The sequence below is a fragment of the Stegostoma tigrinum genome, chromosome 2 (assembly GCF_030684315.1).
Source record: "Stegostoma tigrinum isolate sSteTig4 chromosome 2, sSteTig4.hap1, whole genome shotgun sequence".
Taxonomy (NCBI): domain Eukaryota; kingdom Metazoa; phylum Chordata; class Chondrichthyes; order Orectolobiformes; family Stegostomatidae; genus Stegostoma; species Stegostoma tigrinum.
In genome coordinates, this window is record NC_081355.1 from 113,525,722 (window position 1) to 113,549,498 (window position 23,777).

Below are 23,777 nucleotides of genomic sequence, written 5' to 3' on the forward strand. Positions count from 1 at the left end.
ATCATAACTACTTAATATGCTATTATCTGATCTTCAATAACTCAATTTACATATAAGAATTAATGTAAGTAATAAATTCATTAACATTCTATTCATACTCTTGTAACAGTTATACCCTTCAGAAAATGTTACTAGGATTGGAATCACAGAATAATTTACTGCAAGGATAGGTGAATTGACTCATTATGTGCACATTGATTTCTTTCTACACATGAACTCTGTGGTCTAATCTCACACTCTTGATCATATCCCATCTCCTTTACCATTTCTTAACTTTTAAGACTCGTGCAAAAAAATAGTATTTTATGTGTGTTCAGTTTCAACAGTAGTTTATAGCAGAGAGCTCCATCATCAAACCATAATTTCCATCATCTCCATGTATGGAGGGGGTTCACTAGATTGTTTCCAGAACTGGGGGGTTTGTGTTAGAAAGAGAGATTGACCAATTTAGTCTGTACTGTCTATATTTCAGAAGAATGAGAAGAGATCTAATTGAAGTAAGTAAGATGCCAAAGAGAAAACAGTCTTAAAAAGGATGCTTCCTCTTGTCGGACAATGTAGAATTAGAGGTCATAATTTTAGGATAAGGGGTAGTAGATTTAAAGTAGAGACGGGCAGAAATTACTTCTCTCAAAAGGTTGTGAATCTGTGTAATTCACCAGTTTGAGTATGGTGGATTCTGGGACATTGAGCAAACCTAAGCAACAGGTACACAGACTTTTATTTAGTACTGAGTTGAAGAATTATGGAGACAGGCAGGAAAGTAAAGTTGAGGCCACGGTGAGATCAACCATGATTGTATTGAATGGCCGTGCAGGCTTGAGGTGGTGAATTGTTTACTCTTGCCTTTAGCTTTCCACCATCGAAACAGCAGAAGGACTGTAGTAGAATACTATCCAGATGCCTGGAGGAATACAGCTCCAACGACGTCAAAGACAAAACCAACGCATTTGATTGACACAAGTCATTAACTGATGTACTCCCTGCAGCACTATCAGACTGTGACATGAATGTATACCATCCACAAAATGCACTACAGCATCTTGTCAAGGCATTTTTGACAGGATCTACTGAAACCCCCCAAGCTCAGTCACTGAGAATCATAGCAGGCACAATCACAGCTTCATCGCTTGCAACTTCCTGTCCACGGTACACAACAGGACTCAATTTTCTTTTCTTTCATGGGGTCTTCTTCAGATTTTCTCAGTGGCTACTTTTTGATTCTCTGAAGCTATGTTTGACTTTTGAGGGCTGTCTGTTTCATTCTCACTGACCCATTTCTTATGTGGTGCCATTAGATAGTAACAATGCTTTTTGTAGTTGTGTTGATCAACAGAGTATTTGAATTCTCACAGAAGTAGAATTGGAATAAAACGTCAATATCTTCAATAATTATCAACCCGCCATAAAATTAAAGCTGTAACACAGAAGGAAAACCTTAGTTTCCAAAACTCCACCGTATTGAAATGGCAACAGGCATAAAATAAGATAAAACAAAGAATTTCACATTCTGGAGATCATGAAACAAAAGCAGAAATTGCTGGTGAAACTCGGCAGGTCTATCAGCATCTGTGGGAAGAAAGCAAAGGTGACATTTCAAGTTCAGTAACTCTTCATCAATGTTGCTGACTTATTCTGTGTGTAAAGGGCTATTGCCCTAAACATACCGCTGCTTACTGAAGTCACAGCTAATGTGTATGAAACACATATGCGCAAAGTTGGAACATTGTAATCAGGCAGTTACAGCTCTTTTTACAGCATCACAGACCTCAGTCTCAGATTTAAAATATTAATTGACACTCAGAATTCACTACATGTTCTCTTCTCCGATCCACCACACCGCCCCCCCAAAACCATTTCCAGCAAATGTAATAGCTCCTGAACCTACACCACTATGAACTAGAGATTCCACACTTGTTGGAAACTTACTGCCTCACTGATTTTAAATTAGCTGAGTATTTTTTTGTTGATCATTTCAAACTGTTCTCTTTCCTTTGCAGCCCTCCCTTGCAGGCTGTCTCCCTACCTTCTCTTGAAGCCACTCACTCCACTAATCTCCTTTGCTGCCTCCCTCTCTACCCACCCCTTTTAGGAACATAGGAACAGGAGTAGGCCATTCAGCCCCTTGAGCCTGTTCCACCATTCAGTGAGATCATGGCTGCTGTTTGGCCGAATTCCATATACCTGCCTTTGGCCAGTATCCCTTAATATCTTTGCTGAACAAAGCTTATCTGTTTCAGATTTAAAATTAACAACTGATCATACATCCATTGCAATTTGTGGAAGAGCATTCCAAACATCTACACCCCTTTGTACATAATAGTACTTCCTAAAACATCTCTCCTGATGGTCTGCTGCTAATTTGCAGACAATGCCACTAGTTCTAGAATTTCGAATCGGTGGACATAGTTGATCTACTTTATCTTTTCTTGCTAATATATTGAAGAATTTGATCAGATCACCCCTCACCCTTTTAATTTGTGGAGGAAACAGGCCTAATTTGTACAATTTCTCCTCATAACCGAACCCCTGAATTCCAGGTATCATTTTTATTACCAGCTTCATTCTCCGCCACCACATTTGCAACCCCCTTACCCATCGTGTAGTTTTCTCTTCCTCCAACACCTCTTGCAGATTCCTCCACCTCCACCCTCTTAGCAGCCTCCACTTCGCCCATTCTTGCAGTTTCCATTTCTGCCACTGCACCCCCCCCCGCCACAGCCTATTTTTCCTCTCCACCCCAACTACAACCTTTGTCTCCCTTCGCCCCACTCAAAGCTGTCTTCCACAAAACACACAGTCCGCAGCAAAACAGTGACCCCAGCTCCCTCAGTGACTGTCACCACTTACTTTCCTGGCTGCTCATGTTCCCTCCAATGATAGTGTGTTGATCTCCCACATTTGCTGACCATAGGTTCACTTGTCGTGCTGTCAGCACATGGCAAAGAATCACACTGTGAATGGAGGAGCAGCTCCTCATTAATTTTGTCAGTTTTACATATGGGAGCGATTTTCTGCCACGGATTGTCTCTGTGGTTGAATTTTCCTGAGTGTTTGATGACTTTTGTGCAACAATTCACCTAGATGGTGACAGCGAGCACGAGGGGGCATAGCTTTAAATTGAGGGGTGAAAGATATAGGACAGATGTCAGAGGTAGTTTCTTTACTCAGAGAGTAGTAAGGGAATGGAACGCTTTGCCTGCAACGGTAGTAGGTTCGCCAACTTCAGGTACATTTAAGTCGTCATTGGACAAGCATATGGACGTACATGGAATAGTGCAGGTTAGATGGGCTTGAGATCGGTATGACAGGTCGGCACAACATTGAGGGCCGAAGGGCCTGTTCTGTGCTGTAATGTTCTATGTTTTATGTTCTACTGCACCTTGTATTCTGAGCCCTGGTACACATCGACCTGACCTAAAATTGTATCTCTGTCCCTTCATTGTGCCTTAGGCAAAACACTGGGAATCTATCTGTAACCTGCGCAACACTGACACTGACAGCAGTTTCCTGTAAAGATTGTGTGTTGGGTTTCACTGACTTTTCAAGGAAAACTAAGCAACAGACAATAAGTATTGGACTTGTCAGGCACTCATACTTTGTGAACAAATATAAAAATAACGAACCAAACAGTTCCAATCCAAATCTTCGTTTTCCTAACTGATGGGCTGTACAGTATAATTGTGGCTGGGAGTCTTTCCCTGGATGCGTGAATCCTGCAGTCAGCTCCCCTCATGCACAACTAATTGGACTGGGCCTCCTGATAAGGTCATTCAGTAGCTATCAAGCTGCAACGATTCTCAGCAGCAAAACCTATCCCAAGCATCCTTTTTAACGTTTTTAACGTGTATTCATTAATGAGATGTGCCGTCGCTAGCTAACGCAGCAATTACTGCTCATTCCTAATTCCCCTTGTGAAGGGAATGATTTTTACCAACTGCGGACTATATTGTGTGGGTATACTCACGGTGCTGTTAGCAAGGGAGTTCCAAGAGTTTGACCCAGCAACAGTAAAGGAACAAGGATAGCCCCTGTATAGTGCCAGGTTGGGATGGTGTGTGGCTTGGAGGGGGACTTGCAAGCATTGATAGCCTCATGCACCCACTGCCTTTGTCTATCTAGATCGCTGGTTTGGAAGGTGCTGTCGAAGGGACCTTCATGGCTTGTTGCAGATCTTGTTGACAGTACATGCTGCTGTTGTTGTGTATCGGTGGTAGAGGAAATTAATATTTAAGTTGTTAGATGTTAGTTTGCCTTCTGGTCAGTGGTAACCTCCGTAAGAATGTATGAAATAGGAGGTGGAGTATGCCAGCTGCCCAAGTCTGCCCTACCGTTCTGTAGGATCAAGGCTACACCTCTTCTTTCATTTCAGCTCATCTTTGCCCTCGACTTCTCGATATTTCAACAATCTGTTTATCTTCCCTTCAAATGCTTTCAGTGATCTGGTTTCTACTATCTCAGGAGTACAGACTTTCAGATAATCACGACCTCTTGGAGAAGAAATTCCTTTGCATCTCATTCTAAAATGAGTGTAGCCTTAATTTATAATTATGTTCCCTAGTTCAAGATTCTCTCAGCCATGGAAACATCTTCTCAATATCTACCATATAATACCCCCTCAGAAATTTGCATGTTTCAATCAGATCTCCCCTCATTCTTTTAAACTCTAGTGGATAAACCTGTTTAACCTTCTTGTTAAGTCAACACCTTCAATGCAGGAATCTACCCAGTGAATCGGTTTTGAACTGCCTCCAGTACCAGTACAAATTTCCTTAAAAATCGGGACGACTACTGTACATAGTATTCTAAGTGTAGACTTAGCCACACCTGTACAGTTGTAACAAGATTTCCTGGTATTTAAACGTTGGCAGATGTGCAGGTGAACCTCTGCTGAATATGGAAAATCATCTTGGGGCTTGGGATGGGGGTGAGGGGGGACGTGTGGGGGCAAGTGTAGCACTTCCTGCGGTTGCAGGGGAAGGTGCCGGGTGTGGTGGGGTTGGAGGGGAGTGTGGAGCGAACAGGGGAGTCATGGAGAGAGTGGTCTCTCCGGAAAGCAGACAAGGGTGGGGATGGAAAAATATCTTGGGTGGTGGGGTCGGATTGTAGATGGCGGAAGTGTCGGAGGATGATGTGTTGTATCCGGAGATTGGTGGGGTGGTGTGTGAGAACGAGGGGGATCCTCTTTGGGCGGTCGTGGCGGGGGTGGGGTGTGAGGGATGTGTTGCGGGAAATGCGGGAGACGCGGTCAAGGGCGTTCTCAAACACTGTGGTGGGAAAGTTGCGGTCCTTGAAGAACTTGGACATCTGGGATGTGCGGGAGTGGAATGCCTCATCGTGGGAGCAGATGTGGCGGAGGTGGAGGAATTGGGAATAGGGGATGGAATTTTTGCAGGAGGGTGGGTGCGAGAGGTGTATTCTCGGTAGCTGTGGGAGTTGGTGAGCTTGAAATGGACATCAGTTACAAGCTGGTTGCCTGAGATGGAGACTGAGAGGCCCAGGAAGGTGAGGGATGTGTTGGAGATGGCCCAGGTGAACTTGAGGCTGGGGTGGAAGGTGTTGGTGAAGTGGATGAACTGTTCGAGCTCCTCTGGGGAGCAAGAGGCGGCGCTGATACAGTCATCAATGTAACGGAGGAAGAGGTGGGGTTTGCGGCCCATGCGGGTGCCCATGGCCACCTCCTTTGTCTGTAGGAAGTGGGAGGAATTGAAAGAGAAGTTGTTGAGGGTGAGGACGAGTTCGGCTGGGCAGACGAGGGTGTCGCTGGAGGGGGACTGGTCAGGCCTGCAGGACAGGAAGAAGCGGAGGGTCTTGAGGCCACCTGCATGCGGAATACAGGTGTATAGGGACTGGACGTCCATGGTGAAAATGAGGTGTTGGGGGCCAGGGAATTGGAAGTTCTGGAGGAGGTGGAGGGCGTGGGTGGTGTCACGGACGTAGGTAGGGAGTTTCCTGAACATAGGGGAGAAAATGGAGTCCAGATAGGTGGAGGTGAGTTCGGTGGGGCAGGAACAGGCTGAGTCAATGGTTCGACCAGGGCAGGCAGGTTTGTGGATTTTGGGAAGGAGATAGAAACAGGCCGTGTGGGTTTTGGGGAATAATGAGGTTGGAGGCTGTGGGTGGGAGGTCCCCTGAGGTGATGAGGTCATGAATGGTGTTGGAGATGATGGTTTGGTGCTCGGGTGTGGGGTCATGATCGAGGGGACGGTAGGAGGTGGTGTCGGAGAGTTGGCGTTTGGCCTCAGCGATGTAGAAGTCAGTGCGCCGTTCTACCACTGCGCCACCCTTGTCTGCGGGTTTGATGGTGAGGTTGGAGTGGAGGGCTGCCCGTTCTGTGGGGGAGAGGTTGAACTGGGTGATAGGTTTGGAGAGGTTGAGGTGGTTAATGTCTCGACGGCAGTTGGAGATGAAGAGATCAAGGGAGGGTAGGAGGCCTAGGGGTGGTGTCCAGGAGGAGGACTTGTTTTGGAAGCAGGTGAAAGGGTCTGTGGAGGGAGGGTTAGGCTCCCGGTTGAAGAAGTAAGCGTGGAGGCGAACGCGGTGGAAAAACAGCTCGATGTCCAAACGTGACTGGTATTCGTTGATGTATGGTTGTAGGGGGACAAAGATGAGCCCCTTGCTTAGGACTGACCGTTCGTCCTCAGTCAGTGGGAGGTCTGGGGGGATGGTGAAGATTCGGCAGGGCTCAGTGTGGCTGTCTGCTCTGGGGTGGCTGGCTGTGGAGGCTGTGGGCGGAGCGATGAGTTTGTCGGCTGTGGGTGGGGTTCTGTCTGCGTCGGCCGATATGGGTCAATGCTGGCAAATGGGACTAGTTTAATTTAGAATTTCTGGTCAGCATGGATGAGTTGAACTGAAAGCTCTGTTTCCATGTTGTACAGCTGTATGACTCTATGGCACAATTTAGTTTGCCTTCTTAACACCTTTTTGCAAATGGGTACTACTTTTTTGTCTTTGATGCACAAGAGCACCAGACCCCTCTCTGTTGACGTGTTTTGGAGTCTTTCATAATTGAAATCAGAGTCTATCTTTTGATGCTTCCTATCAAGGTGATAATCGGATACGTTTCCTACACTAAATTCCACCTGCCATATTTTTGGTCAAAGTCTGAAATCACACAACACCAGGTTATGTTCCAACAGGTTTATTTGAAAATGCAAGCTTTCAGAGCCTCAGTCCTTCCTCAGATGTCGGTGACAGAGTTAGTATCAGACACGGAATTTATACGTAAAAGATCAAAGATTCACACCATTGCTGAGGATGTACTAAACAAACTCAAGATGTTAAATCTTTAATCACTTCGAAGATTTTAGTTGATAAATATGCATATGTAAATCTCCAAGTTCCTATCCAGTCACAGTCCTGAGAGAACTGAAGGTTTTATCAGCGAAAAGAAGTGAACAATTTGGATTTTCAGATACATTTTATTTTGTTCAAAAAGCACAGTTTATAGACAGTCAGTCAATGTGGCAGTTAATAAATTCCTACTTTAGGAATAAAATCAGTCTGACTCCCAACGAAAACACAAACAGATTCTAAACAAGGCCTCACACCTAACATGCATTGCCTGACCTAAAATGTCACTTCTTTACACTGATAAGATCTTTAGTTCTCTCAGGACCGTGACTCGAAAAGAATTTGCAGATTTACATATACGTACTAATCAATTAAAACTTTCTAACTAACTAAAGATTTAACAGCATCTTAGGTTTGTTTAGTACATCCACATCAATGGTGTGAACCTTTGATCTTTTATAAATTTTGTGTCTGATACCACCTTTCTCAGTTACACCTTAAGAAAGAGCGAGGCTCCGAAAGCTTGTATTTTCAAATAAACCAGTTGGACTAAAACACGGTGTCATGCGACTTCTGACCTTGTCCACCCTAGTCCAACACTTGCACCTCTACATCATAATTTTGATCATTCAGCCAACCTGTCTATATCCCCTTGCAGATTCCTTCTGTCCTCATCACAGCATGCTGTCCCACCTATTTTTATATCGTTAGTAAACTTGGATGCATTACACACTGCACCCTCCTGAAAATCATTAATATAAATATTAAATAAATTACATTCTAGGACTTATCCCTGTGGCATTCCACTAGTTAGGTCTTTACAACCTGAAAAAGACTTTCTGTCTTCTGTGTGCTAACCAATCCTGAATCCATGTTAATACTTCTATGTTGTGGAATGTGTATGTCGTAGAATATTTATTGGCTGGCATTTGCATGTTGTAAATGTTGCTTCACATTTGTTGGCCCAAACTATTAATCCCAACCTGTTTCGTCTGTCAGGGGATACTCAGCAGGGACAGCAGCTGCCGTGGGTCAACTGACTGGAAGTAGGAAGCCAATTACTTGGGCTATATTAGCCATTTTGCCACTGTTAGAACATCTCTGTCATTTGGGGAGTCTTTGCGCAGCATCAAGGCAGTGTCCCAGAGGCTTTATGGTTAGGGCCATTCTTCCCAGAGGCTTCATGGCACAAGGAAAGGTAACTTCTTTCCAGAAGCAGAGTTCCTAACCATGCGACTGGAGGTGGTCATGCCTCTGCTCACCAGGGTCTGCTTCTCTACCTGGCCCCAGTACAATGAAATATTGTATTGAACCCCCTTTGTGGATGCCTCAATTTGGAGCTGCCGTTGCAGCCTTGTTCTCAGTTTTTTTCACTGATTTCTGTTACAGCGTGAGGATCTGTAACCATGATAATTTTATATTATTTTCTGTTTACTTTCTAAAAAAACTAATATATCCTACTTAACTCCTGCAGACTTTACCTTCCACGGAAATTTTCTCAATGCAATATAGAGGATTACGAGGAATTTTTGAACAGTGGTGGTGGTCACTGTCTCTTCAATAAGCCTACCCGCGTACGTATCAGGAATTGCATGCTTCAGTTTGCTGTGGTCCATTTTCGTTATCTCATCTTTTCCTAATAAAGTTTTAGTTATATATCATGTTATGCTATGTAGGCAATAATTTGGTCTATAAGCATTTCCTTACTTGTTTTAGTTCTCCAAGAATACAGTAAAAGGTACGGAGAATTACAGTTATTTATATTTGAAGTTTGAGTGTCTGGTGGAATGGCTGTGTGACGATATTATTGTCCTTCAGTAGTGGCAGAGCCAAGCAACAAGAAGGCTTGTGGATATTAGAAATGGCACTATGAGGAAACAACAAGGATGTTGCACTGTTCCTCTTTGACAAAACAGATACTTTGAAGTAACCTATGAAAAGTATCAACATTAAGATTACAGATAAATCATTTTTATGAGGAGTTTTGAATCATGACAGACCAAAACTGAACTCTGGGAATAAAAAGGGAAGCTGGTCAGAAGCTGATGAAGAGCCACTTGACCCAAAGGTGATCATTTGAGAATCAGTTAGCAGGAAGCCCATTGAGGTGAATGTGTAAATGGGTTCAAAGTATTTTTGGAGGAAGAGGAACTTGAGGGATATGCAGGAAAGGTTGTTTCATCTATAAGAAAATATCAGGCCAATGGATTATAATCTTTCCAGCTCCTTAAAATTTTTACTGCTGCATATTGCTTATGTAAGGTTTAGGAAACAATGAACTGAAAAATTCCCTTAATCAGCCCTACCCTTTCTCTGGTCATTCTCTGATTCCTCACGTACGTGTAAAAAGCCTTGGAGTTTTCCTTGATCCTATCCGCCAAGGTTTTGTCATGCCCCCTTATAGCTCTCCTAAGCCCTTCATCTCTTTCTTGGATAACTTGTAAGGAGTGAAGAAAGGACTTAGGAGAGCTATAAGAGAACATGAGAAAACCTTGGTGGATAGGCTCAAGGAAAACTCCAAGGCTTTTTACACGTATGTGAGGAATAAGAAAATGACCAGAGAAAGGGTAGGGCTGATTAAGCATTGTAAAGGGAATTTGTGCACAGAGCCGAAAGATATAGCAGAGGTCCTTAATGAATACTTTTCTTCAGTATTCACAACTGAGAGGGACCTAATTGTAGAGGAGAACAGTGTGAAACAGGCTGGTAGGCTAGAGGATGTTGCTGTTAGTAAGGAAGATGTGCTCGGAATTTTGAGGAATTTGAAGATAGTTAAGTCTCCCTGACCTGATGGGATTTATCCAAGGATTCTACGGGAACTGAGGGAAGAGATCGCAGGGTGATGATCTTTTGGTGATGATCTTTATGTCCTCACTGTCCACGGGTATAGTGCCAGAAGATCGGAGAGAGGCAAACATCATTCCCTTGTTCAAAAAAGGAAATAACGATAACCCTGGAAATTACAGGCCAGTGAGTCTTACATCAGTGATAATAAAGTGTGAAGCTGGATGAACACAGCAGGCTAAGCAGCATCTCAGGAGCTCCTGAGTTGCTGCTTGGCCTGCTGTGTTTATCCAGCTTCACACTTTATTATCTTGGATTCTCCAGCATCTGCAGTTCCCATTATCTCTAGTCTTACATCAGTAGTGGGCAAATTATTGGAAAAGGCTCTGAGAGATAGGATTTATGATCACTTGGATAGGCACAGTTTGATTTGTGATAGTCAGCATGGATTTGTGAGGGGTAGCTCATGCCTCACAAACCTTATTGAATTCTTTGAAGAGGTGACAAAACACATGGGTGAAGGTAGAGCAGTGGATGTGGTATACATGGATTTAAGTAAGGCGTTTGATAATGTTCCCCATGGTAGGCTCATGTAGAAGGTAAGGAAGCATGGGTTAGGGGGAAATGTGGCAGGTTGGATTCAGAATTGGCTGACCATTAGAAGACAAAGGGTGGCAGTGGACGGAAAATATTCAACATGGTGCTCAGTTATGAGTGGTGTACCACTCTGTTTGTGATTTTTGTAAATGATTTGGATGAAGGAGCGGAAGGATGGATTAGTAAGTTCGCGGACGATACGAAGATGGGTCAAGTTGTAGATAGTGCAGAGGGCTGTTCTAGGTTACAAAGGGACATTGATAGAATGCAGAGCTGGGCAGAGAAGTGGCAGATGGAGTTTAACCCTGAAAAGTGTGGGGTGATTCATTTTTGAAACAAAAACACTTGAAAGCAGAATACAGGGTTAACAGAAAGATTCTTGGCAGTGTGGAGGAGCAGGGGGATCTTGGGGCTCATGTTCACAGTTCCCTGAAAGCTGCCACCCAGGTGGATAGAGTTGTTAAGAAGGTGTATGGTGTGTTAGCTTTCATTAATAGGGGGATTGAGTTCAAGAGCCGTGAAGTTCTGCTCCGGCTGTACAAAAGCCTGGTTCGGCCACGTCTGGAGTATTGTGTCCACTTCTGGTCGCCTTATTACAGGAAAGATGTATAAGTAAGGTGCAAGAAGATTTGCCAGGATGTTGCCTGGGATGTAGGGAAGGTCTTATGAGGAAAAGTTGAGATAGGGAGAGCTTTTCTCTTTAGAACAACGAAAGATGAGAGGTGATTTGATAGAGATGTACAAAATGATCAGATGTATAGATACAGCAGACAGCCAGTGATATTTTCCTAGGGCGTAAGTAGCTATTATGAGGGGGCATAGATTTAAAGTGAGTGGAGGTAGATATAGGGGAGACGTCAGAGGTAGATTCCTTACGCAGAGAGTGTTTGGGGCGTGGAACGCATTGCCAGAGCGGGCAGTGGAGTCGGCCTCATTAGGGGCATTTAAACGGTTATTAGATAGGCATATGGATGATAGTATAAGGTAGGCGTGGAGGTTAGATAGACCTTAGGATTAGGGTAAAAATTCAGTACCACATCATGGCCCGAAGAGCCTGTACTTGTTCCACATTCTTTGTTCTACATTGAAAAGATTTATTGGGAATTTGCAGTTCTTCTGAATTTCTTTGTTGGAATTATTTACAGAAACCCCAAGAAGTGAAGCAGAAATGCCCAGTACTTTAGAATTGTCATTTAAGAATTGCAACAAAATTTACTGCTAGGAACCCACTTGAAATCAAATCAGGAGAGCTAACTCCTCTGAATTATTTCCACAAAATTATTAATTCATGTTAAAAATAGTAGAACATGTAGCACGAAGGTACTTCATACCAGGGTGCTATATTGAGGAGGCAGTTTTGTCTGGTACACCCAAGGTTTGCTGTTATTTTCCCTGCATGTTAAATTGTCCAGTACTTTGGAATAATTGGCAGGATTTCTGCTGTTATTTATAGTTAAATCTTCAAACGATGCAGTTTTGCAACATTAATGTCCAAATATAAATTCTTCAGTTTTGTAGAACTAGGTGGGTGTCATTGACTCATTTAAACTATAACATCATGGGTTAGTTCCAGCAGAGAAAAGAGTTTAGCCTGTCATTTCAGTGTTAATTCTCTGAAGGTCTATTTCACCTAAGGCCATTCTGCTGCCTTCTCCCTGTTGTCCTGTAATGCTTCACTTTCAAATAATAATACAATCTCGTCTTCACTGTCTGGGTATGCCTGAAGTATACTGTCAGAAAGTGTATTACAGATGTTAACCATGTGCTGTGCAAAGATTTTCCCATATTTTTTACAGTGTCATCTTTTGTCAATTACCATTAATATTTTCTCTCTGATTCATATTCCATCTACCAGTGGGAAGAATCTCATCCTGTTTAAGCTTTTCAGACCATCTCTGACTTAACACAGACGCTGCAAATCCACACTGAAAGAGAAGAGTGATAGCACTGGAGAGGGTGCAGAGGAGATTTACCGGGATGTTGCCGGGTATGGAGAATTTCAGTGGTGAAGAGAGATTGGACAGTCTATGATTGTTTTCTTTGGAGCAGAAGAGACTGAGCGGAGACATAATTGTGATGTGTAAGATTATGAGGGGCATATTCACAATAGACAAGAAGAAACTTCTCCCCTTGGTGGAGAGATCAATGACCAGAGGGCTTAGATTTAAGGTAAGGGCCAGGAGGTTTAGAGGGCATGTATGGAAACTTTTTTTGCATCCAGATTGTGCTGGGGATCCGGAACACACTGCCTGCAAACATGGTAGAGGCAGAAACCCTCATAACATTGAAAAGGTATTTAGATGCACATTTCCAATGCCAAGGCAAATAAAAGGCTCAAGGTAAAATGCTGGAAAATGGGATTAGAATAGTTAGGTGTGTGTTTTTGACTGGCACAGAGTGAGCTGAAAGGCCTTTTTTCTGTGCTGCACACAGCTGTGACCCTAAAGAGTCCAGACAAATTTCTCCAATCAATCCCCATTTCTGGATGTATTCTCATGAATCCTTTCTATACCCTTTCGAATGCATTCATGTCCTTCTTACAGCAAGGTGGCCAGACCTGAATGAAATACTCAAGTTGAGGCCGAGCCAGTATATGATACAGATTTAACAAAACATTCCTGCTTTCCAAAGTAGCTGGGCATCACTGGTCTTCTCCTTATTTCTTCTGAGGGCAAGTGCCAGTAAATGCTACTGGCTGTGCTACCTGCACTTGCATATCTCCAATGTCTCACCAGGTAGTGCCACGATGTGCAGTAGAGGTCAGCAAAATGTGCCTGTCTGTGCCGGTGGAGAGTTCGCCGAATAATGTGATAGTTTTTGTTTTGGATGGTGTGACACCATGTGAGTTTTCCAGGATGGATTAATGACTAATTGTCCATCGTCTAATGCTGGTCCGAGTGCAGATAAATAATTAAAGTGGTCCTACAACTAATGATTCTGTTCTGTCCTTGTCGAGAAGCTTCCAATGGCCTGTCTGTTTCCATGAACAGCTGGCTGAGTTCCTAATCAAAGTCACAATCCAAATTTGCCAATAGGAGGCAAAATCTGGAGTGTGATTACTTGACCTCCAATGACCTGCTGGTCACAGTAGAGAGAAATTTATAGAGATCACTGTCTACTTTGTCACCTGTATTTCATTTGTGGTCTAGGAAACCAAAAAATAACTTTATATAAAAGCTTTGTAAAAATATACTGTTTGTTGAAACTTTTAGTTTTGTACCGATCATGACATTAGAATATCAAGTGAAACTTTTTTATATTTTATGGGAGGGCATGTTGATTGTTGGCGAGTGGATTCTGATTGGTAGAGGCATTTCTATGAAGAATGTTCCAGTTAGATGTTAACTGACAAAATCATTGTAATATTTAGAACAGCTAGGTTGACACCAATTGGTCAAGGGATTGCCTTGATGATTGAACCAGAGAATGACTGTCCACTATCTTTCTCATTTGGAACAGATTTTGCAGTCCATGGTGAAGGATGAGATTTCTGAATACTTGGAAGTGCACGGTAAAATAGGACAAAGCAAGCATAGTTTCATCAAGGGGAGGTCTTGCCTGGCAAATCTGTTAGAATTCTTTGAGGAAATAATGAGCAGAATAGACCAAGGAGAGTCAATGGATGTTATCTACCTTGACCTCCAGAAGGCCTTTGAAAAGATGGTTGCTGAGTAAGATACGGGCCCATGGTGTTAGAGGCAAGGTACTCTCGTGGATAGAAGATTGACTGTCTGTCAGAAAGCTGAGGGTGGAATAAAAGGGTTTTTCTCAGGATAGCAGCCGTTGATTAGTGATGTTCCACAAGGGTTAGTTTTGGAACCATGACTTCTCACTTTATGCATTAATGATCTACGTGAAGGAACTGAGGGCATTCTGGTTAAGTTTGTAGATGATACAAAGATAGGTGGAGGGACAGGTAGTATTGAAGAGGCAGGGAGGCTGCAGAAGGATTTAAACAGGCTAGGAGAGTGGGCAAAGACGTTGCAGATGGAATACTGTGTGGGAAAGTGTGAGGTCATGTATTTTGGTAAGAAGAATAGTTTGTTTTCTAAATGGGGAAACAATTCAGAAATCTGAAGTTCAAAGGGACGTGGGAGTCCTAGTCCAGGATTTGCTTAAGGTAAACTTGACGTTTTAGTCGGTAGTTAGGAAGGTAAATACAATGTTGGCAATTATTTTGAGTGAATTAGAATATAAAAGTAGGGATGTACTTCTGAGGCTTTATAAGGCTCTAGTCAGACCACACATAGAATATTGTGTATAGAATATTGAAGGGTCTAGGCCCGAAACGTCAGCTTTTGTGCTCCTGAGATGCTGCTTGGCCTGCTGTGCTCATCCAGCCTCACATTTTATTATCTTGGATTCTCCAGCATCTGCAGTTCCTATTATCTCTGATAGAATATTGTGAGCAGTTTTGGGTCCCATACCTCAGGAAGAATGTATTGGCCCTGGAGTGGGTCCAGAGGAGGTTCATGAGAATGTTCCTAGGAACAAAAAGCTTAACATATGTGGAATATTTGATGACTCTGGGTCTATACTCGATGGATATTAAAAGGATGAGGGGGTATCTAATTGGAACTTACAGAATACTGAATGGCCTTGATGGAGTGCACAGTGGAAACATGCTTCCATTGGCAGGTGAGACCATGACCCTAGGACGCAGCCTTAGAATAAAGGGAAGACCCTTTAGAATGGAAATGTGGAAAAACTTCTTCAGCCAGAGAGTGGTCAGTCTATGGAATTCATTGCCATGGAAGGCTGTGGAAGCCAGGTCATTGAATATATTTAAGACAGCGATTGATAGGTTCTTGATGATCAAGGGGATCAAAGGTAGCAGGGAGAAAGTGGGAAAATGGGATTGAGAAACACATCAGCCATGGCTGAATGGCAGAGCAGACTTGAAGAGCCAAATTTCTGCTCCTCTGTGTTATGGTCTGACACACTCGGGGTATCTGTGTGTGTGATGTTGCAAAGGAAAGGGCACTGGGTATCAATATATGCAACTTCCAGTACATACAAGTGAGCCATCGTACCGACCTGACTATGCTTGTTTCAATTGAATAATATACACACAGGCATTCTTGACCAATCACAGTTAAGCTGCCTGCATTTTTTAAAAAAACCTACGCTGCTAAACTTTCAGTCATCATTTAACCGTGCATTCTCCATGATGATTCTTTTAACACTCAAAGTTCATTTGCTAATCAATCAGCATATATATCTCGTAAAATTACTGCTACTGTTACTTTGGTATTCTTTTGAATTGTCCTTAAGAGTACATAAAAACAGAGAAACATAGAAGTTAGGAGCAGAAGGAGACAGTTCGGCCCTTTGAGCCTGCTCTGCCATTCTTCACAATCCTTGGCTGATTGTCCAACTCAGTAGCCTAATTCTGCTTTCTCCCCATAACTTTCGATCCCATGCGCCCCAAGTGCTATATCTAATTGCCTCTTGAATACATTCAGTGCTTTGCCATCAACTACTTCCGGTGGTATGAAATCCACAGGCTCACCACTCTTTGCATGAGGAAATGACTCCTCATACCATACCACTGGTTCTGGACACACCCACCATAGGGAACATCCTCCCAGCATTTACCTTATCCAGTCCTGTTAGAATTTTATAAGTCTCTATGAAATCCTGCCCCTCATTCGTATGAACTCTAGCGAAAACAGGCCCAACCTAGTCAATCTCTGCTCATACATCAGTCCCGCCATCCCCAGAATCAGTCTGGTAAACAAGAGCAAGAGCATCCTTCCTCAGAAAAGAAGACCAAACTGCACACAATTTTCTAGGCAGGGCTGAAAGCTTTGATAAAATGAGATAACAGGGTGTAGAGCTGGATGAACACAGCAGACCAAGCAATATCAGAGGAGCAGGAAAGGTGACGTTTCGGATTAAGACCCTTCTTCAGAAATGGTAAAATTGATAAAATGAGATTTATTTTTCAGCAATGCTAAGTTCTGTAGTACCAGAAAGAATTTTCCATAATTTCGAAAAAAAAACTTTTGTTAAAGATGAGAGAAGACTGTATGATGATGCAGATGGTAACTTCTGTTTGAAACAAAGATCTAAACCCATTATAATGGGCTTCCATCAGTATTACAGTCAGTAATTCTCCAGTAAATAGAGTAAAATATTTAGTCTAATCATTATGATATAACTTGATGAGGAGATGCAGTGTGATTTTTAACAACGATCTTCTCTTATTAATGCAGCTTTTTGATCCTCCTGAGTGTGGCAATGGATTTGTAGAGGCAGGGGAAGAATGTGACTGTGGTTCAAAAGCTGTAAGTAACAATATTAGAACATGTTTCTACTTCATGGAATCTATCAGTCAGTATGGTGAGTAACTAATTTTGAACTGAAACTTGAAATAAGGATTTATTAATGGAGATTGAGTATTTGAAATCTTTCAAGCTAGTCCAATGCTATCACTGATAGGGAATATTCCTGAGTAGAGCTTTTGTACAGTAGCGAGAGTCAAAGTGCAATACAGCAGTAGTAAAAAGGGATGTAATAGTTTAGGGGCACAGAAGGGGGTTTTTGTTGCTACATACGGGTCTCCAGGATGGTTTGTTGCCTCCCTGGTGCCAGGGTCAAGAATTTCTCTGAGCAGGCAAAGATTTTCTGGAGGGAGAGGAGAGCAACCATAGGTTGTGGTACATATTGATATTGATGACATAGACAGAACAATGATGAGGTTCTGCAAAGGGCATTCAGGACATTAGGTAGGAGTGTGCAAAGCAGGATCTCTAGGGTCATGATCTCAGGATTAAACCTGTACCATGTGTCAGTGAGGCTAGGAATAGGAAGATCGTAACAAATAGACCCATCCGTGGCTGAAGAGCAGGTGTAGGAGGAAGGGCTTCAGGAATGTGGATAATTGCATGGCTTCCAGAGCAGATGGGGCTGTACATGAAAGACAGGATGCACCCAAACTGGAAGGTTACCAGTGTCCCTGGCACGGAGATTTGATAGTGTCACTGAGAAGGGTTTTAAGTAGTGTGCAGGGGTTGGGAACCAGAGCAGTAGGTCAACAAGTGAAATAACTGAGGAGGGGTTTAGAGGCTGAAGCTGGTAAGACTAAGCAGGAGACCACACAGGGATAACCTACTGATCACGGTGGGACTGACGGTCAGAAGTGGATTTTTTTTAACATGAAGAGTATGACAGGTAAGGCTGATCAATCTGTCCTGAGCCTGGATTAGTGCACATAATTATGGTGCTGTAGTTGCTATAGAAACTTTGTTGAGAAGAGGGCAAAACTGACAGATTACTGCTTCTGGATTTAGATGTTTAGTTGAGATAGACAGGGATGTAAAAGAAGTTAGGGGGTTGCGTTACTGATGAGTGAGAATATCACAGCTGTACTGAGGGAGAACACCTTGAGGGGTCATTCAGCGAGACCATTTGGGTAGGGCGCAGGAATAAGGAGGCTGCTATCACTTTGATGGAGTTGTATTGCAGGCCTTCCAACATTCAGCTGGTGATAGAAGAATGGCAATGTGGACAAATTATGGAAAGTTGTAAAACAAAAAGAGTTCTTGTTGTGGGTGATTTTAACTTCCCCCATATTGGCTAGGACTCCCTTAGCACTAGGGGTTTGTTTAGAGTGTCTTTTAGGTGAGTCCACAAGGGTTTCTTGAAGCAATACGTAAACTGGCCAGTTGGGAAGGGGCCATACTAGACCGGGTGTTGGGGAATGAGCCTGGCCAGTTGGTCAAAATTTCAGTGGGGGAGCATTTCAGGAACAGTGATCATAATTCTGTAAGTTTTAAGTAACTTTTGGATAAAGAGATTCTCAGGATTGCTTGTATGCCTGGAAAAACAGAGGTGCTTCAGCAACCCGAAACAAGTAACACGTCCTACAGTTGAAGAATGTACGGCACCCATTCTTCAAGTCCCCAACCTTGTGATCTCTAACTCACCTCAGTCTCTATCTCCACCACCTCCTGATGCCGAACTAACCTCTAAACTCCAATTCTGATCTTTCCACATCCACCCTGTAACTCCCCATACCCAGATCTCCAACAACCCCATCTCCCCAAACTCAATGTCTCCCAACTCACCAGTGACCTACTGCACAGCCACTAATTCCACCCTCTTCTCAAATCTCTGCTCCTCAATCTCCTACTTATATGGAATCCTGTCATATATTCCTTTCCTGCCTGATAGGCAAATAACTAGATGTTCAGTTTGGCTGTGAACTAACAAACATGCTCGAACAAATTACAAATACCTTGTGAATAATTTTAGTGGGACATTAGATGAACCATTATACTTCCAAGCTTATAATAGTATAGAACTTGAAAGTTGCAGAAAAAGTACATTTTGTCAAAGTTTTTTTGTCTTACATGCATAAGCATAATGCACAAGGAATGCCAAAATAAAGAGAAAACGCCAAACGTACTATAAGAAAGTAAAATGTGAGGCTGGATGAACACAGCAGGCCAAGCAGCATCTCAGGAGCACAAAAGCTGACGTTTCGGGCCTAGACCCTTCATCAGAGAGGGGGATGGGGGGAGGGAACTGGAATAAATAGGGAGAGAGGGGGAGGCGGACCGAAGATGGAGAGTAAAGAAGATAGGTGGAGAGGGTGTAGGTGGGGAGGTAGGGAGGGGATAGGTCAGTCCAGGGAAGACGGACAGGTCAAGGAGGTGGGATGAGGTTAGTAGGTAGCTGGGGGTGCGGCTTGGGGTGGGAGGAAGGGATGGGTGAGAGGAAGAACCGGTTAGGGAGGCAGAGACAGGTTTGACTGGTTTTGGGATGCAGTGGGTGGGGGGGAAGAGCTGGGCTGGTTGTGTGGTGCAGTGGGAGGAGGGGATGAACTGGGCTGGTTTAGGGATGCAGTAGGGGAAGGGGAGATTTTGAAACTGGTGAAGTCCACATTGATACCATATGGCTGCAGGGTTCCCAGGCGGAATATGAGTTGCTGTTCCTGCAACCTTCGGGTGGCATCATTGTGGCAGTGCAGGAGGCCCATGATGGACATGTCATCAAGAGAATGGGAGGGGGAGTGGAAATGGTTTGCGACTGGGAGGTGCAGTTGTTTGTTGCGAACTGAGCGGAGGTGTTCTGCAGAGCGGTCCCCAAGCCTCCGCTTGGTTTCCCCAATGTAGAGGAAGCCGCACCGGGTACAGTGGATGCAGTATACCACATTGGCAGATGTGCAGGTGAACCTCTGCTTAATGTGGAATGTCATCTTGGGGCCTGGGATGGGGGTGAGGGAGGAGGTGTGGGGACAAGTGTAGCATTTCCTGCGGTTGCAGGGGAAGCTGTCGGGTGTGGTGGGGTTGGAGGGCAGTGTGGAGCGAACTCTGGTACTATAAGAAAGTCTTGATTGGTTCACAAGTAGATTATGATTGCCTTTACATTGCCATGGAGAATGAATCAGTTAATGACAACTGACGGTTAAATGCATAGCTTTGTTTAAATTGTAGGTGCCACCTATTTTGTTGCATCGTAACAGTTGCATGTAGATATTCTTCATGACTGTAAAGAATAGGTCCCTATATATATCAGTACATGCAAGTGAGCCATTCTGTGAACCTGACGTACAATCCTAAATTGGTTGTCAGCATCGCAGTCAGTATATCCAGCAAATATTGTCCAACTTTGAGAGCAAATTAAATGTTATACAGTGAGAGATTGCAACAACTGCCAATGCTGGAGTCAGAGATAATAGTGTGGAGCTGGAGGAACACAATGGGCCAGGCAACATCAGAGGAGCAGGAAAGTTGAAATTTCACGTTGGGACCCTTCTTCAGAAATGGGGAGGGGGAAGGGAGCTCTGAAATAAATAGAGAGGAGGGGAGGAGCTGGGGCAGGTAGGTGGGATGGTGGTAGGTGAGTGCCCCTAGAGGGAGGTGGTGGTCAAGTGGCATTATCACTGGACTGTTAATCCAGAGACCAGGACATCAATCCGGGGACCCAGGTTCAAATCCCACCATGGCCAATGGTGAAATTTAAATTCAATAAAAATATCTGGAATTAAGACTCTAATGATGACCATGAACCCACTGCCGATTGTCAGGGAAAACCCATCTGGTTCACTGGTATCCTTTGGGGAAGGAAACTGCCATCCTTACCTGGTCTGGCCTACATATGACTCCAGACCCATAGCAATGTGATTGACTCTTAAATGGCCTCTGGGCAATTAGGGATGGGCAATAAATGCTGCCTCGCCAGCGACACCCTCATCCTGTGAATGAATAAAGGAAAAAAAGGTACGGAGTGGAGGAAATTAGTCACTGAGGTAGGAGGGGTGGATAGGTGGGAGAGAAGATGGACAGGTTGTGTCAGGTCAAGAAGGTGGTGGATGAAAGGAATGATTTGATGTGGTATGAGGCTGGAGGTGCGGAGATTTTAAAACTGGTGAATTCCATGTTTAGGCCATCGGGCTGTACGCTCTCAAGACAGAATATGAGGTGCTGCTCCTCCAGTTTGCGGGTGATGTCATTGTGACTGGAGGAGGCCCAGGATGGACATGTCACCCAGGGAGTGGGAGGAGGAGTAAAAAAGGTTTTCCAATGGAAGGTCTCGTCGTTTGTTGTGTACAGAGTTCAGATTCTCTACATAACAGTCTCCGAATGTATGTGTGGTCTCACCGATGTAGAGGAAGCCGCATTGGAAGCAGCGGATGCAGTAGACCAAATTGATGGGTGTGCAGGTGAACTCCTGTCTAATGTAGAAGGTTTGTTTTGTGCCTTGAATGGAGGTAAGAGGGGAGATGTAGGGGCAAGTATAGTACTTCCTGCAGTTGCAGGGAAGGGTCCTGGGCTGTGGTGGTGTTACTGGTGAGTGTGGAGTGGACGAGGGAGTTGCGGAGAGCGTGGACCCTATGAAAGGCAGATAGGACTGGAGAGGGAAATATGTCTTTGGTTGTGGGGTCAGATTATAGGTGGCGGAAGTGGTGGAGAATGATACATCAGATGCGGAGGTTGGTGGGGTGACATGCGAGGACAAAGGGAATTCTATCTTTTTTTTGTGGGGATGGGATGTGAGGGCAGAAGTGTGGGAAATGCAAGAAATGTGATTGAGGGGATTTTTGATCACCAGAGAAGGGAAGTTACAGCCTTTGAAGTAGGCGGATATCTGGGATGTTCAGGAGTAGAATGCCCATCTTTGGAGCAAACGCAAAGGAGGCGGAGGAATTGGGAGTAGGGGATCACACTCTTGTAGGAAGTTGGGTGAAAGGAGATGCAGTCTAGGTAGCTGTCAGAGTCTGTGGGCTTGAAGTAGGCACAGTGTTGAGAGTTTTGCAAGTAACTGTCTACATACAAGCAGTAACTTTCTTGTTGTAAACAGTGGAAGGGATATGCTGCTTAATATGAGTCATTGATCTTTGAGACTGTAGTTTACTTACCTGACATCACACAGACAGTGAAACTCATATACGACATGACTCATTTGTATGATAGATAGAATGCCTGTTTGGTTTGACAATAGCATTCTGTGAAATGTGCACGGTGCTTGTGTCATAACTGGCTACAGCAGCGTGACACAGCTAGATTCACTTGTCGTTAAAAATTAATACACAGGATCCAAGCGGCAGCATTTTATCGGTTCATTTCTTGGGGCAATGGCTTAACAATCAAAGTCTATCTACCTTGTTTAAAATTCACACAAAGTTTGGAAATTGACAGGCTGTCTTCATTAATTGATGTAATCTCCATGGCAACTCCTGCACCACTCAATGTCCATTTTCCAATCAATCAACACCTTCCTCACATATTGGTTAAATCCTGCTTTTCTGTTTACTTTGGTATTTCTTGCAGACTGCTTTGATAAATGCAAGACAAAAATCTTTGACAAATGTGCTTTTTTCAGTCATACCTCCATACTTCCTGTACAAAGATCCTTTGCCGCCCCCCACACACACACACACACACACACATATATACAGGGCAGTGTCCCCATGAGCCTTACGGCAATGACATCAGGGGAAACAAACGGTGAAATAAAACGTTTCTAGGATCTTGTTCTTATCACTTTATTAAAACAGAGCTGGTATAGTCAGAAACCTTGTAACAAGAGCTACAGAATCAACTACAGTTTCTAACTTTTGTATAAGACATATCATTAACTACTACATTAACATTTTGACCTATCCATCTCTTCCTTTCTCTTCACTTCTGTCAATTATTCCCTTGCCAGGAGTAACAGGATCACCAGTAGTGTCCCTCTTCTCTTGCCATGGTAGTCTTAGACGCTGAATCATCTAGTGTTATGTTTCCCCACCATGGGTTCACTCCATGTGATGTTGGGTCACTGTGACCCCAGCACTAGACAAGTCAGATCCATAGCGGAACCTGACTTGATGCACTGTCATTTTTATTTTTCTTTATGTTTACCCTGGAGATTCATTTATGCACAAATTTACAAGAAGCTGTACTCTTAACAAAAGAACATATTATTATACAAAATAAAACATAACTATGTTATGATTGAAATTTATTGATACTGTGTGACAAAACAATTTCACTGAATCAGTAATTATTAATCAGTATTCCGGGTAATATATTCTAGATATCTTGTCCAATTATAGTGTAACTAATTGCATATTTGATTTGTCAGTAATTGAGATTTTAGCCTCATGGTTTTGCGACTGAAGTACATAGCATAGGTAGGTCTATTTTAATTTTACTGTACATTTGTTAATAAAAGTGTCAAACAGAAAGCTGAGTGTGTGTGTTCTTTGATAAAAGTAAAAACCAGAACAAGACCATGTCCCTTAGCCCTTTGAGCCTACTTCACTGTTCAAAAAAATCATGTTTGATCTGATTTTAACCTCAGTTCTACATTCCTTCATATCCCTAATAATCTTTCATTCAGTTCATCATGACAGAAAAATGTTAATGAAAGTGAATGATTGAATCATGATAGATGCTGGTTAAACAACTACAGATTGAAAATACATTTCTTTCGGTATTGTGTAGATGGTATTTTCAAATAAAATCAGAGCAGCTGGCAAAAACTGGTGTAATTGTTGCTACACCCATGGCTTGTCAGTGATTTCTACTCGACAGTAATGGTCTGTTACATTTGCATAAAATGCTCACCCTGAATAATAATTATTGATGTGTATGTATTTACAAATT

At 43.2% G+C, this 23,777-nt stretch overlaps 1 protein-coding gene across 7 annotated transcripts in view; it reads left to right on the plus strand.

The window, feature by feature from the left end:
* The window catches only part of adam22 (ADAM metallopeptidase domain 22), a 339,135-nt gene that overhangs the window by 216,971 nt on the left and 98,387 nt on the right, over positions 1–23,777 (plus strand). For all 7 annotated transcript variants that reach the window (XM_048555033.2, XM_048555043.2, XM_048555053.2 and 4 more), the window contains exons 15-16: positions 8,768–8,867; positions 16,893–16,964. In XM_048555033.2, coding sequence (XP_048410990.1) covers positions 8,768–8,867; positions 16,893–16,964 — 172 coding nt within the window. The remainder of the gene's footprint in view (positions 1–8,767; positions 8,868–16,892; positions 16,965–23,777) is intronic.